Here is an 18,107-nt window from a genome sequence, read left to right on the forward strand (position 1 = left end):
CAACTTAATATTACAAAGAGCCATTGAGCCACTTGTCAACAGCTCTCTCATTGGCTAACGCATCTTTTTGCCAGTCCACATGCCATCTGAGGTTAGCAATGACCTGGCTGTAGTTCCTCCCCAAACTGTGGCGCCAGGCACCAAATGCTTTTTTATTGTAGAGATGGACAGTTGTAGAGACTTTTGGATAGTCTACAATGCTACGCAATAGCTTGTCCAGATGCGCCCACACATCTGGGAATTTGAGGACTACATTATGAAGTTCTTCCCTGTCCAGTGTTACATCAGCAAAACACAGAGAGTACAGAAAATCAAAGAGAGCCAGAGCTTTATGGTCGTTTTTTTTCCCTCTTGAAAGCATATGAACGGTTGAATGATTGAAGTTAATGAGGCGAGGAACTCACCAAAAAGCTGCGGGGGCACACTCATACCATCTGCATAGGCAATATATTTCCACCGGCCACTTCTAAGCATGTATGTAGAGGCATTGACATTACAGCCATGATATTCACTCAGGACCCAGTCTGGATGCTGCTGGCCTTGGACAGCAGAGGGAGGAGCGAGTGGCCACTGAGAATACCTACTGGTGAAATACCAGCAATGTCTGCAAAAAGGCACAAGTGTGTAACATCAAGTTAAAATCAAATTATATGAGTTTGACGATTGCTAATCATCAGTTTTCTGTCCTCTTGCTTACCCAGCACAGTGGGATAGAGATCAACCAAAGACACGAGCTGGTCGACCTGCAGGCCAGACATCAGTCCAGGTCCCATGATGAGCAGGGGAACGTGGGAGCTGCCTTCAAACATTGACATCTTGTAGAACTGCCGGTGCTCCATGGCGAGCTCTCCGTGGTCAGCTGTGAATATCACAACATTGTTGTTAAGCAGGCCGGTCTCTCTCAGAGCTGAAATCACCTGGCCTGTTGAGACAGAGTGTGTGGGAGACACAGAGAAAGCACTGAGCTGCTGCTGGATTGAATTCAGTCAAAAAGACGTTCAAACAGCAGCTGCAATTTAAAGTAGTGGTAAACAGGGTCTCAAGAGGCTGCTCCTTGCAGGTTTGGTCTGCTTCATTAGTTACCAGGCTACAGAATTTGGCTTGAATTTGGTGAGCAGTGACGTTCGCAGTCAAACCCACTACCTCCTGCACAGAGAGACCAACTCTTGGTGAATCACTGCTGTCAACTAAACCAGCATGGCATCAGCTTCAGCGCACATGGCATAATAGAAGGCCCTTATGCTTCTGACTTCCTACTCAGTGAAAGCTCCGCTGCAGTTTTTGGTGAAGGTGGAGTAGTAGTCAACAGGGTGCATGGCAGCCATAGGCAGCCATTTAGGAATGGTGAAAATAAGAGTGATTTATATAAACATATACAATGTATTTCTGCAGCAAAATCATTAAAGAAAAGGCCAAGAAAAAGCATGCCTTTTCCAGCCAGTATGGGGAGGTAAGGAAGGTGGATCCTCCAGCGGTGGGCCCCAGGGATTCAGTTCTGTAGGGGTGAGGTAAGTTGAGGCCAAGGTAAAGAGCGAAGGGCTGGTGTGAGGATACAGCTCTCTGGTGGATCCACTGTGCCGCCCTGTCCGTGTTTTCCCAGTCTTTTCTCATGATCTTTACCGTTGACATGTTCCAGACGAGTTGCGTAACAGGTCGGCCCTCTTTGCGCAGGAGGATGTGAACATCTCGCGTCCAGGCCTCTACTCGATTACTGCAGGAGCGGCAGGAACACGCACAAATACCAACAAGATGCAGGCAGAGATGCAAAAAACAGGAAGTGGGAAAAAAGATGATTCACACTGTTCTGGAAAATAGCTGCCCACATGAGCAGCATGTTGTTGCTTATTATTCACACATTCGGTCACTGACAATTCTGTTGTTTTTACTATATATGAGTGTGCATGTTTTAAATTGATCTTAGTGTGGAGAATAGGAATAAGAAAATGTCAGCGATGTTTATTTCTTATCTGAGATGCAGCCTCAGCTTTACAGACACTCTTGTCCACACCCCCACCTGACAGAGTGACTCCCTGAGGTGGAGTCCAGCTTGCCCATCATCTTAGTAAGATATCCGTTCGCCTCCAGCAAATCCATCCATGTTGTTGCGTTAGCATCGAGGCACTTGTAGTTGTTCCACGACTGAGTGAGGTGAACAAACTGACCGCTCCACATTGCTGAGGACAGAGAATAAACAGCTAAAACACATTTATTATTCACTTTTGCTGCCATTGCCTTTCAGTAGGTAACTGACCTGCTCGTGAGGGGCAGCAGATGGGTGAGTTGGTGTAAGCATTGAGGAATGTAGCACCAAGCTCCCTGAGGTAGTTCACATACGGCAGGTGCACAACTTTGCTGCCAGGATCAAAGGTCAGTCGTCCATCCTGCACAAAGAGGACAACTGACATGTAGATGCAAATCCACTTATACACTGCAAAAAGTGAAATCTAAGATGAAATGTCTTAAATTAAGGCAATATATGCATGTTGTTTGTAATAATATTCAACTTTATTTGTATTTGTACCTCTCATCTTAGAATTGCAGCTCAAAGTGCTCCACAACAAGGAAATCACATGCACCAAGTGCTTCACATAAAAAAGACAGAATTAGCATAAAACAAGGACATTTTTTTTTGCAAAATATGATGGTGAATAAACTAAAAATGAAAATAGAAGCATCAAAGGTCTAAAAGTTATTTTTTCTTGTTTAATATAATGGCAGTCAGCAATTTGAGACTTAATAGTTGAGCACTCAAAATGTGTTTGGTCTTGTGTGCAAACTCTGGCTGTACTACGTGTTTTAAAAAATCCCAATAAATAAAAGCTTCCTGTTCTGTTGGCAGATAATTTTGCTTATTCAAAGTAAAATTTCCACTATTTTACTACTTCTTTCTTGTTTTTGAGAGCTGAGTTTTTGCAGTGCACACAGCCAAACACTTTCAGAAATAAACCAAAACTTAAGAGCAGTAAAGCACAGCGCTGATAATCAATTCATACTTACAAATGCATCACTCATCACCATCACAATGTTGGGTCTGGTCCCATTTTGGCCCATTACGTCATTTTAAATTAAACTATTTGCATGTTTTTATCAAAATACTCATCGCCACTGCCAACAATCATTCCAAAAATTAAACAAAGGGGAAAAAAAGCTTAATGTCGGTGACATAGATTTGTAAACATGTAATGACAGAGTAGAACCTCTAGGGGCAGCATTCGTCTTATAACAAGACATCTATGCTGCACTATTTTGATGAGCTGGCGTTGTCGTGATCAGAGCTGTGTATGTGAGAAACCAAATAACTTACTATCTCATGATTGCTGAAATCAAATATCACCTTATATGGCTGCATTTGATGCACTTTTCAAATCATAGGAGGTCGCATGAAATATGATTCTGAATTATTTTGCTTTAATGATGGGTTTTAATCACACCGCCGTCCAATTTTAATTAGATGCCATCAAATAGGGTTGACGTTTGCTGCCATGGACCTCCACAGATATTATACTCCTACCTCCTATAACTTAAATACTCATTGTGGCCTGACTGTACTGCTGAGCTGATGTGGCACTGATGTACATAACTGCAGTGGATTAGACCTGAACTGCTGTCTCGCAGTTATCAACTGCTGGCTGAGAGCAATGCACGTGAGTTCAACAGGCGATACTGCGGCTCATTGTAGAGGCTTTGATGGCCGCCAGGTGGCGTGTTGAGCCTCAGAGTTGTTTTTCTGTAAACGTGAGTTCAACACAATGAGACGTCCCAACCCCCCCTATATGTGCATGGATCATTCTAATCTTACTACAAAAACAACATGTGTGTTAGATGGATATATAGTAATATATGAGGCTGCAGGCATGGTTTATAAAGCATCCAGCGATTGTGCACGGCCTGCAATCAAGGCATCAGCTCTGTTATTTTCTGTTGCTTGGACACGGATGTGCAGTTTATAGTGAGCCTGTGTATGGATTATATCACAGATGAATGTGCAGATTTTCAAGCCATATTGCAGAAAAAGATCCTGAGGCGATGTACATCTATGAATAGTTGCTATATTTTCACACATTATGAAGAGTGGGGCTTTGCATTTTCATTTATCTCTAATTCAATATGAAAACATTTTATTACAGGTAGTAATAATAAATTGGGATGAGACTTTTTGGGTGGGTGTATTCATGTATTTTAAATATGTTATGTATGTAATAATATAATAATAAATTGGCTGTCAAGTCTCGCTTATAAAATGACTGTGGTGAACATTTCTTTGTGCAGTCTTTCAGCTGTTTGACCAAACTTGTCATCTGGCCCAGCGCCACACCTCTGGAGATTTTAAAGAGCACTCCTGCCGAAAATTTTACCTGCACCTTGTGATTTTATTGTTGACAATTTTAACAGCAAACTGAAAATAACACTGGATTCTGTCGCTCCACTTTTAACCAAAACCATAAAAACAAAACCTACACCACCGTGGAGAAATAACGACGAAATCAGAAAACTCAAAAGATATTGCAGGAATGCAGAGAGGAGGTGGAGAAAAAGCAAACTGACAATTCACTATGAAATATTACGTGAACAGCTGAAAATCTACAACAACACAGTCAAACTGGCACGAATCTCTCATTTTTCAAGACTCATCACAGACCATAAAAACAACACCAAATTCCTGTTCTCCACCATCGATCGTTTAACCAATAGCAATTTTAAAAAACCCTCCAAACCCCCATCAGATGCCCTCTGTGAGGACTTTGCAGACCACTTCAGAAATAAAATCGATAATATCAGATCCAGTCTTTTACCCCAACAGAATTTATTTTTTATACACCTGTACCATTACTTTTACCTGAGGAAACACTGGAGAGTTTTGCCCTGGTGGACGCAAGGACACTTGGTCGAGCTTTCTCCCAAGTAAACCCAACAACCTGCCTTTTAGACCCAATTCCCACATCACTTTTAAAAACATTTTATGGCTTCTTTGAGGAACAGATTTTAAATATTGTAAATTACTCTCTTCAGACGGGCGTCTTCCCCGCCGCCTTTAAAACATCAGTGGTGAAGCCCCTTCTGAAGAAGAGTAACCTAGACCCCAACATTTTTAATAACTACAGACCTGTGTCCAACTTACCATTTTTAAGTAAAATATTAGAAAAGCTGGTTTTTAATCAATTAAATGATTTTTTAAATAGCATCAATATTTTGGAGAAATACCAATCTGGTTTTAGGATGAACCACAGTACAGAGGCGGCCCTTTTAAAGATTTTAAATGACATTAGGTATAACGCAGATTCACATAAACTCACAGTCTTGGTACTACTGGATCTAAGTGCTGCCTTTGATACAGTAGATCACCACATTTTATTAAACAGACTGAGAAACCTGGTCGGCCTCTCTGGTACTGTTTTTAGCTGGTTCAGCTCCTATCTCACAGATCGATATTTCCGGGTAAGTTTGGATACATGTTCCTCCAGAACACATGTGCCCCAAGGGTCAATTTTAGGTCCAATTCTTTTTAATCTATATATGCTTCCCCTGGGCTGCACGGTGGCTCGGTGGTTAGCAGCGTCGCCTCACAGCTAGAAGGTCCCTGGTTCGATCCCGCCTGGGATCTTTCTGTGTGGAGTTTGCATGTTCTCCCTGTGCAGCGTGGGTTTTCACCGGGTTCTCCGGCTTCCTCCCACAGTCCAAAAACATGCTGAGGTTAATTGGTAATTCTAAATTGTCCGTAGGTGTGAATGAGTGTGTGCATGGTGGTTTGTCTGTATGTCTGTATATGTAGCATATGGTAGACGATGGTAGATGAATGGATATGCTTCCCCTTGGGGACGTCATCAGGAGACATGGCATCAGCTTCCACAGTTATGCAGATGATACACAGCTGTACATTGCCGTGTCTCCTGAAGACACAGGGCCAATTGATGCTCTTTTTAACTGTATTTTAGATATAAATTCATGGATGGCAGAGAATTTCCTACAGCTCAACCAGGACAAAACAGAGGTCTTAGTCATTGGTCCTGAAGGCAAGAGAGTGAAACTTTTACCAAAACTACAAGATTTTAAACCAACACAATGTGTAAAGAACCTGGGCATCATTTTTGACTCTGAGCTGAATTTTATTCCACATATTAAAAATGTAACAAAAATAGGTTTTTATCATCTTAAGAATATAGCCAGAGTCCGCCCATTTCTCTCTCAAGCTAACACGGAGGTGCTGATGCATGCTTTTATCTCCTGTCGTTTAGACTAGTGTAATGCCCTGCTCTCTGGCCTCCCCAAAAAGACCATTTCTAACCTGCAACTATTACAGAACTCAGCCGCACGCGTGCTGACGAAGACCAGAGGGCGGGCTCACATTACACCGATTTTAAAATCGCTGCATTGGCTCCCCGTGTGTTTCAGGATCGATTTTAAGGTTCTTTTATTAGTTTTTAAATGTCTTAATGGTCTTGGGCCCACTTATTTATCTGACATGCTTTTATCATATCAACCCTCGCGGGTCCTGAGGTCCTCCGGCACTGGACTTTTAATTATTCCTAGAGTTAATACAAAAACCCACGGGGAGGCTGCATTCAGCCATTACGGCCCTCGACTATGGAATAGCCTGCCGGAGAGCATCAGGACTGCAGAGACTGTTGATGTTTTTAAAAGGAGGCTCAAGACTCACCTTTTTGGTTTGGCCTTTAACTGATCTCTTTTAAACTTTGAATTCTTCTATTATGCTATTTTTACTGCTTATATTTCTTATGACTTGTTCTTAGTTATGCACTTTATCAGTATTACATCTTAAAATCTTATTACTTTTATTTATTACTTACTATTTATTAGTTATTTATTTGTCTATTTTTCCTCTACATTTTTAACTTTCTTAAAGCTTTCAATTCTTGTGCATTATACCTGCTTTTATCTTTAATTTATTTGGTTATTTATCTATTTATTTATTTTTTCTTTAGTCTTTTAACTCCTAGCTTCAGTGTTTCCTCATGTGGGGGCCTCCACACTGGGGTGTATGCCCAGTCTGCCCACGGGGGCCGGTGCTTGGAGGCCGCCTGGGCCCGAGGGACTTGGGTGGCTCTGCATTAAGTGCGGAGTCTGCCCCTGTCCATCGGCGTCTGGGTGGTCTCTGTGGCGGCGCTCCCGGTGGCCGCAGGCTGTGGCGTTTCCCAGTGTGGATGGCTCCCATAGGTGTTTCCTCACATGGTTCCTCAGTGCCCTGCCATGTCTCAGCACTGTGTGTATGTGTGTGTATATGTGTGTGTGTGTTTTGTGAGTGTTTGTGTGAGCGCATGTGTGTATATCTGGAAGTGGGATATTGTCTGTCATATTATGCTTTTATTCTCTCTGTTGTTGTATTCTTTTATCTTGTGAAGCACTTTGTGTTGCATTTTAAATGGATGAAAAGTGCTATATAAATAAAGTTTGATTTGATTTGATTTGATGATTCTCTGCCTTGTTCCAGAAGGCGGAAGGAGGGGGCAGTGGAGCCCTGCGCATGCGCCCAAAGTTTTTTTTCACACAACCCGTCGCTTAAAGTGAGCTGAGCCACGGGGGTTTCCTTGCCTTTGACTGGAGACCAACTAGCTCAATATCCACGCCAAAGGATTTGCAAAAGTTCGTTGGACTGAATCGAGAAACGCTGGATCCAACACTGCCTACACGCAAAACTACACGGAAGAAGTTGAATATCTGAATCACAGAGATATTTTGATTGGACACGAGAGAGGTAAGAGAGGTGGTTTATGCAATTTTCTAGAAGTTTTAGAGAAACTGAGTGTGGGACGCTCTTTGTGCTGGTCTTGGGTTCAGGTTCACTGGAGGATGCTGTTGCCCTGGATGTCACAAACTGACAATATAGAATATTAGGCATAATATAAAGATGGATAACTGTCGTGTTTCAGCCTCTTTTTGTGGTGCAGTTGGTGTGTGTTTTGCGACATGATGCCAGATGCAGTTTGTTTGTCAGCCTCTGCGCGCTTGAGTCCCAACACAAATGGTGTCCCCTTCATCCGCAGGCTGGTGGATGTTTTTCATAGGTAGGTATTTAGGTATTTTGGGTGCAGCTTTCCGTCCATCTCTAACGCTGAATGCACATGTAGTTTGCGGTCCGCTCTGCAGCAGCCTGTGCAGCAGGTGAGCCAGCTGTCATTCCGCTCCACACTCGTTAAACTGCGCAGCAAATTGTTCACCACCAGCGGCGTCAAACGGTTTAAACTGAGGAGATGCGCCGTTGCGGCGATGCTCGCAGGCTGTTTGCGCAGCCGGAGCGGATGCGAGCGGTGGAGAACTGCGGTGGTCTGCTCTGGTCGGGTCGGGCTGCTCGTCGTAGCTGCGGTGTAGCACAGTGAATTATTTATTCACATTCAGACAGATATGACAGTAAAATCCCTTTATTCTCTTTTGTCTCCCCCACCCTGTGTGTTTTGGTATGACTTTCAGATGCCTTTGTAGAGCATTTTACCCAGGTACGGGATACATGTGTTTGTAATATTGTCCTCCTTGTGTTTCAGATGATGACAACTCCGAGGAAGGACTCACCACTATCCATTCAGGAAGACATGAGTATGCATTCAGCCTCGAGCTTCCACAGACGTAAGTGGCTGTTTTAGTTAGAGATTAAACACAGATACCATTGTTATGCAGCTGCAGCGTACGTCAGCTTTGGAGCGCTCACGTAACCCCTCTCGTCTTCTTGCTCGTCTTTCCTGCAGACCTCTGGCTACCTCTTTCGAAGGGAAGCACGGCAGTGTGCGCTACTGGGTGAAGGCAGAACTCCACAGGCCATGGCTCCTGCCCATGAAGACCAACAAGGAATTTACAGTCTTTGAGCACATCGACATCAACACTCCATTATTGCTTCTGAGTTCTTCTGAAGCAGCCTGGGGCGTTGAGCAAATAGAAAGATCAACATTGAATGAGTTAAAGTGTGATCCTGTTTTGGCTGACAACCTGATGGATAGCAGGAACGGACATTATTATTATTAACCCTTTTCCTCTTTCTTCAGTCACCACAGGCTGGCACGAAAGACAAGACGCTTTGCTGTTGGTTCTGCACCTCAGGTCCCATTTCCCTAAGTGCCAAAATTGAAAGGAAGGGATACACCCCAGGTGAGAATAAGTTCATGATAAGCTTTTTGGGCATTCAATCGTTCGCAACTGGACCTTGTCAGTTTGTCTTAGAAGAAGTTTCGCCTCTCATCCGAGCAGGCTTCATCAGTTCATGCGCACCAGACTAGATAGGACAGCTCATCTCAGCTCAAACGATCGCCCCATTAAGGCGAGGTAGGGTGCAACCCTTGGGCGTCAACGACAGTCGTTTGCCTTGTTAGTGTCCCATTATTGTCATTGGGGCAGCCTCTGTTTATTTTCAGAGGCTAAATCTTTGAATCTCTTTGGGAGAGATGAAAGGACAGCATTGTATGTGGGAGATAGGTGGTGTCTCAGACCCCCCCCCCCTCTGTTCAGAGATGGTTTTTCAACCTTGACATAGATGGCTTCTCTTACTCCTCTTTCAAACCATCTGTCTTCTCTGTCCAAGATATGCACATTTTTATCCTCAAAGGAGTGTGCTTTCTCCTTGAGATGCAGGTAAACAGCTGAGTCTAGACCTGAAGAGTTAGCCCTTCTGTGTTGTGCCATGCGTCTGCTCAGTGGCTGTTTGGTTTACCCAATATACAAGTCTGTGCATTCCTCACTGCACTGGACCACATACACCAGATTGTTCTTCTGAGTGTGAGGTGTCCGGTCTTTGGGGTGCACCAGCCTTTGTCTGAGAGTGTTCCCAGGTTTGAAATGTACCGGGATGTTGTGTTGGTTAAAGATTCGCCTGAGTTTCTCTGATACACCCAACACATATGGAATGACGATGTTATGCCGTCTGTCCCTCTTTTCTTCCTCTGTCACCCTGTTCTTTCTGGAAGCAGCTGAACTTTTCACAAAGGACCAGCTGGGATAACTACAGGTTTTGAGGCCCCCCCTCAGGTGTTTGTGTTCCTTGTCTCTGGCCTGTTGGCTGGTTGGAACATTATCAGCTCTGTGTTGGAGAGTTCTGATAACACCTAGTTTGTGTTCCAGTGGGTGATGAGAGTCAAAAAGGAGGTAGGTGTGTGTGAGTGGGTTTTCTGTAAACCCCAATGTGGAGGCGCCTGTTCTCTCCAATGTGGACATCACAGTCCAAAAAAGGCAAACTCATGTCCTTGACATCCCTTTGAGTGTATTTGATGTTCTTGTCCACTGAGTTAATGTGCTCGGTGAAGGCTTGCACTTCTTGGCTTTGGATTTTTACCCATGTGTCATCCACATATCTGCACCAATGACTGTTCCTTTGAAAGAGTTCAGGGCCGTTCTTTCCATGTTCTCCATGTACAGCGATGGGCTCACCAGTATCCCTGGGGATGGGCTCACCAGTATCCCTGGGGATGGGCTCACCAGTATCCCTGGTCATCTTACCCCACAATACCAAAATATCACAAATGCCAATTCACTAATTAAGCACTTAAAGTTGACCCACAGACTTTGTTCAGGAAAGACACTTGGCCTGAAATGTGGTCAGCCTGGTTGTTCTCATTTCTTTGGTACTTTTTCTGGGTTTCCAAAGCATCTTAAAGCACCTGAAGCGTGTGATGATCCTGGTGAAGGCCCCTCTACAACTGAAGATTTAGCCGGACGTTTTGTTGATGACTTTCCATCAAACAGTGCCCCTTCTGACCCAGTCCTCCTTAATAAGAGTCTTGTAGACAGCCGTGCTGCAACAGTAGCTGTGAGGTTGAGTGTAAAATTGTCGAGTGCTTTGAAAACATTGAAAATCATTTTGGTGTCTTAAATTCTGAAACTAAGAGAAGGCAGTATTTCACAGATGCTGTTGTCTTACTTTTGCTTGATTATTTTACTTCATTAACTGAACAAAATGTATCTTAAACAGTGAAAATGAGCTCATATTAGTCCATGCTTCTTTCAGGTTGACGCTTTTATAATTGCACTTACGACTGTAGCTTCAATTGATTAAACATTAAACATGTTTTATCTGTACAGAATCTGTTAATGAACCCTGAGGAAGCGTCATAGGCCTGTGCCTTGTCATTGCAACATTTTATAACTTGATATGTAACATGTTTTTTATTTTTTTTATCAATGCTGTTTACTGTAAAACTTGATGTTAATGTAAACTGTTATATTCAATCAATATTAATGCATCAACTTTCTTGTTTTGTAAAGAACATTTTATCAAAATAAAATAACCAAATTTAAAGAGAGATATGAGCACTTCTGCACTGAGTGATTAAAATGATAAACAACTATTAAAACAAGTATTTGGTATGAAGACGTGTCAGTATAAAACAGTGCAATTAAATGCTTTGATGTCACCATCAAGACTCAAATTAACAAAGCCTTAAAATATTTATTTTAATGAACAGTGTCTCAGGCAGGCCTGCAAGTAACTATTTTTCCATTTTTTTAATCATTTTTTCATTGAACAATTTATCACTTGATCGATAAATCTGAATATAGGTATGTAGGTAAAGTATAAATACACTATATGTAGTGCAGTCATCAATGATTATCAACCAGGTGGCTGCATTGTGTCACATGTAGATCCTCTGCACATCTTTGCACGGCCCATCGTTTCAGTGTCCTTCTTCAGTGACAGCGCTCTCTGCTTCGGTTGCCGCTTCCAGTTCAAACCGACCCGGGTGTCAGAGCCTGTGTTTGTCCTGCCTGTGAGGAGAGGGAGTGGCACAGTGCTCAGGTGATTATGGCTGTGTTTGCTATCATGCACTGATTGAACTGCTGTTTTTGTGTGGCCACCCCTGGCGGAAGTTGTCACTTAAAGCATTTTTCTTCTCAGTGGTTACGCTGCTGATGACATCACTCATTGCATCAGACCCCAAGACATAAAGGAGCGGCGTGCTGTTATCATCCTTAGAAAGTGAGTCAACATGCTATCATTTAAAAAGTAATTATGTTATATGAAATTTCGCTTTGATGTGTGTTCCTTCTTATGCACCCTCCTCTGTTTGCCAGGACCAGACCTGATGCTCCTCGACTGGACTCTGACAGCCCTTTAAGGTCTTCTCCTGCAGAGAGACCCGCTCCTCTGAAAGCCAAACGCTCTCATCGCAAAGCAGACCCTGATGCTGCTCACAGGTATACTGCCACACTTAAAGACACAGTGAAGGTTGTCATGTGCCCAATCGAAACAAACCTCTGGAAAACCTGCCAGGTTTGCATAAATTAATTTAAAAAAATCTGAGAAACAAGGCTGAGAATAGTTGATGCTGGATTTAAAGAGCCACTTCACTAATTTCGGAAGAAATTGTTGCATTTTTGTAAGGTGTAGTTTTACCCTTATTATCCTTCATGGAAACATGGAAATACAGAGCACCCACACTGTCATCAATATGATGCACAACTGCTTAACAAGCAGCTACCAATGCATCTAATTTATTCTTCTGGAAATCACAGCCCACTCTGTTTCACCTCAGAAACATGCGTCTCATGAGATGATAATGAAGTTTGTTGACTTGGATCCACTTGGGTATGTGGTTGTGTTCAGACTGGCTTTGAAATATACCCAGAGAGAAATGTGCATCTTGTTCTGCCCTATAAAGCCACTGTACTGAATTTCTCACAGTCATCACCTCCTATGCACATGATCATTTAACAAAACAGACTATACAACACTGCAGAAAAAAACAATTTTAAGTTGTTGAGGAAATTGCTGTTCTCGTATCAGATCATTCTAAAAGCTGTTTTCTTCTTGTGGCGACACCGGGTAAAAAAAAATTTAAAGAACAGACATCCTTATAATCTGACCAGCAGTGTATGAGGAATGTATATATTGTTAGTGTTCATTTGTACTGCGTGGATGAATGAATATCTGTCCAGCAAAACTTTTTAAATGCAGCAATAGGAATTAAGTCCACGCTTAACATCCTGCCACTCAATGCTTGTGCACTGCTGGTCTTCATAAACAGGCAGCAGGATTTGCTCTCCATTAATGTATATGATGTATCGGGATTCACTGCAAGAAGCGGGGGCTCATGAAGACATCAAAGGCAAAATAATTTCAAATCCAACAATAGCAGAAACAGACAAGTTTCTTCTTTCTCAAAATCATTACATTTGTAATTCTCTGCTCCCGCTCACACACACCGGGTGCCAAACATCATGTGAGAATTGTGGCTTTTTCTGTAAATGTGCTGCTATTTCCCAATGAAGCTGCAAGGACATTCATCTAAACGTCTGAATGACAAAAAGCCATCAAGTTAACAGCTTGATGACGTCAGTGATGTTACATATTGCGTGTCTGAAAAGGGTTGAAGAAACACTTGTCCAAAGCTGATACAGTAGCTGAGAGTAACACTGTTCCTCTTGAGCAGGTGTCATGTAAATTGCAATAATGAAGCAGTGTTACAGTCTGTTGGAAAGTGATAAATGATGATCCAAATCTGACTTGGCATCTCAATGTTTTTTCTCCTCCAGGCCGAGAGTTCTAGAGATGGACAAAGAGGAGAACAGACATCCATCAGTGTCACGTCACCGTCATCACAGCATCAGCTCAGAGAACTACTGGAGGCGTGGTCAAGACTCTGACAAACACCGGGAGAGTTCAGGACACAAAGTCAAAATGAGACGCCACTGAGCACTTCTCTATCATACATATACTCGCTCTTTTACGTATTTCAATGTTGTAACATTCTTTGATCAGTCATCATTTTCTTGCTCCACTTTTAGTCTGGCACAAGGAGCATAAAAATCATTGTCTGCATTTTGGTTTGAGTCTGGATAAGTTTGAGTGTATATTTGTTTCTGGCAGACCTTGGGTTAGCTACTACAGTTAGGCATTGATGCCAACGGTTCAATTCTTGTTTCTATGTCCATAGATACTTCAAAATGGCATGTATTTTTTGTAACCGAGATGTACAGACTGAAAGAGCTATAAGAAAGATGTATGTATGGACTTGTACAAAAGAAAACCTAAGCTGTAATCTAACTTGTTATAATGTATTATACATTTGTATAGTCTTTGATTTGTGGAACTTTTATGCAGAAAGAAACCTTTGGTTTTTCGCACCAACATTTCTGATCCTGTACTGTGCCATGCCAGATCTTTGCTGTTAGTTCACTTCAGCCTCCCTGTTGCAGTTTAAGTTGAAACAGCTGGCAGATGTGCAGCCATGCTGTCTGCGTTATGATTTTACTCAGCTTTATGGCTCATCTTGGTGGAGGTCACAATATGGTGCATCAACCAAACTAATGGAGTGATGAAAAACTCAGGCCTTGTTTTACACTCCTGTTTCAGTCTAAAGTTGCTTTACCTTATTGAGTAACAGGCCATGCTGTTGCTGCTCTGAATTAAATCAAATTTTTCCTAATTTAAAGTGAGTGATATGTGGGTTAGTCAGAACTTAATTTGAGCAAAACCAATTATGTGTCTAACTGGCGTCTAAACATTCAGGCAAGAAGAAAGTGAATTTCCAGATGTATGTGTCCTTGCAGTTTGCTGTGTAAGCAGAGATTGCTTGCTCCCAGTCAGTCATATTTGGCAGCGGTACTTATTAGCTGACTGCTAGGTTAGTCTGGAGTTACACATGAACAAAAATAACCTTGGTTCAGAGGAGAAATTACTTTCTAAAAACAGGCTGAGTTGTGTTCATGGTTTTCTAAAGCTCTTCAAGTTGCAGTTAAAAATAATTGCAAGAAGCAAGTACTGAAGCCCTTCTAAGAATGGGACACTAACTTTGTGGACACAGTGGTGGCACACAAGGTGGTTGCATGGGTTTCAGTGGTCACATTTCTGGCTACAAGGGTGCAGGCTGAATGAAATAAAGCTGGAATTGTTTCCACAGAGATGGTCTGCCATTCATTAAAGTAAGGTTGTCCCTCAACCAAACTGTTCAAGCACCAGCCCAAGGGACTACAAACTGGAGTGTGTCTTCTACTGCCCGGAGCAGTAGTTACTTATATAATTAGGCATATTTAGGGAGGGAAGGTATAGTGGAGATGGGCTGCCATCCTGAAATCTAGCAGTTTCTAGCACCAGGATTGCTGTTTTATTGATTAATGTTAATTTAAGTTTCTAGGATCATGTCAGTTAAGTGAGGATTTTCAGTCTGGATAAAAGTTTGGGCCTTTGCAATTACATTTCTGTGTTCTTCTAATAATTCCTTAATTTGTACTTAGTTTGTATATTATGCATCCTTGATATTTCAAGAAAGTCTGCCGGCGGTCGGCTAGTTTAGCTGTAGTTTGGCACAGCTATGGTTCGTTATTGCGTATTCATAGCTGACCGCCGCAGAGCTGCTATTCAAGGACAATGCTGTTGATTTACCTGTTATCCTTTTATCAATTGCTAAATTTTGTTCCTGATGTGTGACACCCGTCCCACAGTCTTGCATGTAAAAGTCCAGATGATTGTTCACATTACTCCTTATCTTCTGAAGGTGTAAATAGGCAACCCAAGTGGCCAAACACATAGATTTATTACAAGCTGTGTGATGTTTTTTGTGTGTGAAGCTTAATGTGCTTGCTCTCTCTAATGGACTTCTCTCCTAATGTAATCCTTCAGGCCTGGAAATGAAAAAGAAGGGGCTCAAAGCAGTGATCAGCCCCTGTTCATCTCCATGCTGCCTCTGCTGAGGGAGGGGGACGTGGTTCTGACTGCCCAGCCTGAGCTCACCTCCTGGTCAACGCCTGGCACCTCTCTCTCTACCCGTGGGAGACTCAGCGCCTGGCTCAGCTCGACGCCGCTGATGCTGGATGCCGCAGACAGACACTTAAAATCCTCAAGGCAGCATGCAGACTGAATCCCGCCTTGCGACCACTCGAAGCCGCCCCGCTAACCAATCTCATCCTGCACCGCAGCGACAGTGAGAGCAGCTGGTCCAAGATCAGCCTGGATGTGAGATTCCAGCAGTGTATTGTAGAGCTGATTGGCTACCTAGAACAAGGGGCGTTGCACAGTTACTTCAAGCCAGCTGTCAATCTGCTCAGCGGCTTGTCAGAGGACCAGGTGGATCAGATGGTTTTCATGCTCTACTGCGCTGTGTCAGAGCCTGAAATACTGCTCATATAACAGTCTGCACATACAATACATTTCTCAAGCTCTGACACACACCAAGATCAAAGGATAATCTTTTATCATCCAAGATTGGTTCATGGCAAAGACATTGTATTCTTCCCACCGCCTTCTCTCGTTGTTTATCTCCTCCGTCCTGCATCGATGCATGGGAACAGCGTACAGTTGGAATGATGAACTGGCAGGCCACCATGGACATCTACGCTGCAGGAGGAAAAGCTACAGGGAGACTTCAGATGTGAAAGTGATAATCAAGCTTAGCCAGCCAGTGCAAGGAAAGAATACATACCAAGGAAAGGAGCTGAGGAAGAGTTTATCAAGGTGTTTGAAACGATGCTTCAGTATGTGCCTGATCAGAAGAGTCAGTGATGGTGAGCTTGGCCAGGTTCAGTTCAGTATATCCATTAACATCAGAATAGCAGTTTATTGCTTCAGTGCATACATTCTTTCTGTCTTTAAATTGATGCCGTGTGCTGTGTATAATTTTCCTGAAAATCCTTAATATATTTCAACTATGCAGAAAAATAATGACCTGCTGACACCCACCAGGTTTTGTGCACTTATTAAGCTACTCAGTCTGTCTGAGTTGGACTTAATGAACTCAGCATGTATATTTTATTATACTGGTGGTGGAAGTGTGCAGTATTTTGTTTGACTTGTTTAGTGTTCAGTCTATTGCCAATCATTTGGGTAAACTAACCCTTTTCAATTATGGGTTAAGTTTCCTAATAATTTTATGCACTTGCTTTTACATACAGTATGAATGTTGTGGACATTTCTTCAGTTGTGTTTCCTTGCTGAGTGAAAGAAAATTGTGATTGAATGTTGAAATGGCAAATAAAAAATGTATGCGTTTGTTTATACACTCGAGCTGTTCGTACACTGAACCAGTTCAGAGATCCTTTTCTAAAGTGATTCAAATATAGGTGATGGGTGGCAGGACAAAATTTACAGTCTTATTCTGTGCCAAAATGACTCTGACAAACAGGTGAAGTTAAAATGAGGCTGAATTTGTCAAATTTTCCTGAGTGTTTGTAGTGCAGAATTTCTCTGATGGTGTTTCCTTGATGAGCTGTGGCAGAGCCTTTGAAATGTATATTAACACGGAATATTAAATCCAGGGTCAAATTCCTTGTGTCTACAGATACTGGATCAAAAAAGCAGATCTATCAGTAAGGACTGTGGATTTTGTCCCTGTCACACTTGAGTTATAAGAAGGGATCTGTTCAGTTCAAACTGGACTGATTGCAGTGACCACTAATGTTTTTGTCATACCACGTGGACATTGTGAGCATTTTTTAAGATGTGAAGCCATCTTTAATGTGCTGAAACCATTCAGACAATATTAGACTTTGACAGATTTGTTTGATTTTACTTAGTTTACTTTATTATTGTTTTTGATGGTTGCTATGGAAACAGGCTAAAACTCAAGCGATAAGCAAAAGATCAAAGCCCTTTTCTGCTCCACGAGTGACATATCAAATGACTGGTGCGGGTCCAGAAACAAAAAAAAACCCCTAAAACATAAAAAGAAGTACAAAAAAAAAAAAAAAAGGAGGAGGAGTGAAGAGTCCAATTACTTCTCAACATTCCTGGTAAGTCCATTACCCGACAACCAACTAAGAAAACTAGGAACTATCTGACTGCCCAAAAGAGGCAGCGCCATCGCCAAACATGAAAACATTCCCATCATTAACATCTGTTAACTGCTTAGCACTAAACTAAAGACAGACAACTATCAATAGGTCTATAGCAGCAAAAAGGGTGAAATGGCACACTAACATGCGAGGGGGGAAAAAATAAAATAAATAAATAAAAAGAAAAAAGACATGTTATAAGGATAACAGCTATGATCATGGCATGACTATAAAAACAATGAAGCCATAATGTAATTTAAATAAAATGAACACAAATACACAATAACCAATGATCTGCCTCCACTATCACAACAGTGAAAGCAAATTAATTAAAACTAACACAAATACACAGTCACGCATGACCTGCATAACTTTGTATATCATATCCTGCCTATGCAATTGGTTGT

At 42.2% G+C, this 18,107-nt stretch overlaps 2 protein-coding genes across 2 annotated transcripts; one reads left to right on the top strand and one right to left on the bottom strand.

Annotated features, from left to right (window-relative positions):
- Positions 1 to 10: 10 nt before the first annotated feature.
- Positions 11 to 3,051, bottom strand: arsk (arylsulfatase family, member K). Its single transcript, XM_041937925.1, is given in 9 exon segments — positions 11 to 287; positions 407 to 536; positions 539 to 604; positions 698 to 924; positions 1,195 to 1,357; positions 1,422 to 1,711; positions 2,015 to 2,174; positions 2,252 to 2,381; positions 2,998 to 3,051. Coding segments are annotated over 9 exon segments (1,497 nt in total).
- A 5,156-nt stretch (positions 3,052 to 8,207) lies between these two features.
- LOC121606261 (RNA demethylase ALKBH5-like) lies at positions 8,208 to 16,859 on the top strand. Its single transcript, XM_041936469.1, has 8 exons — positions 8,208 to 8,295; positions 8,496 to 8,577; positions 8,697 to 8,805; positions 8,946 to 9,093; positions 11,578 to 11,731; positions 11,831 to 11,911; positions 12,007 to 12,129; positions 13,468 to 16,859. The coding sequence occupies exons 1-8, from the start codon at positions 8,208 to 8,210 to the stop codon at positions 13,625 to 13,627; spliced, it is 945 nt and encodes a 314-aa protein (XP_041792403.1). The 3' UTR covers positions 13,628 to 16,859.
- Positions 16,860 to 18,107: the final 1,248 nt, after the last annotated feature.

Source organism: Chelmon rostratus, chromosome 5 (genome assembly GCF_017976325.1).
Source record: "Chelmon rostratus isolate fCheRos1 chromosome 5, fCheRos1.pri, whole genome shotgun sequence".
NCBI classification, from domain to species: Eukaryota; Metazoa; Chordata; class Actinopteri; order Chaetodontiformes; family Chaetodontidae; genus Chelmon; species Chelmon rostratus.

What these genes read in the sequence shown, in the direction of transcription:
- LOC121606261 (XM_041936469.1), top strand. Translation starts at nt 8,208, where the DNA reads ATGCGCCGTTGCGGCGATGCTCGCAGGCTGTTTGCGCAGCCGGAGCGG. An exon ending in AGCCTCGAGCTTCCACAGAC is followed by an intron (nt 8,578 to 8,696) that starts GTAAGTGGCTGT and finishes TCTTTCCTGCAG; the next exon opens with ACCTCTGGCTACCTCTTTCG. An exon ending in GACCCTGATGCTGCTCACAG is followed by an intron (nt 12,130 to 13,467) that starts GTATACTGCCAC and finishes TTTCTCCTCCAG; the next exon opens with GCCGAGAGTTCTAGAGATGG.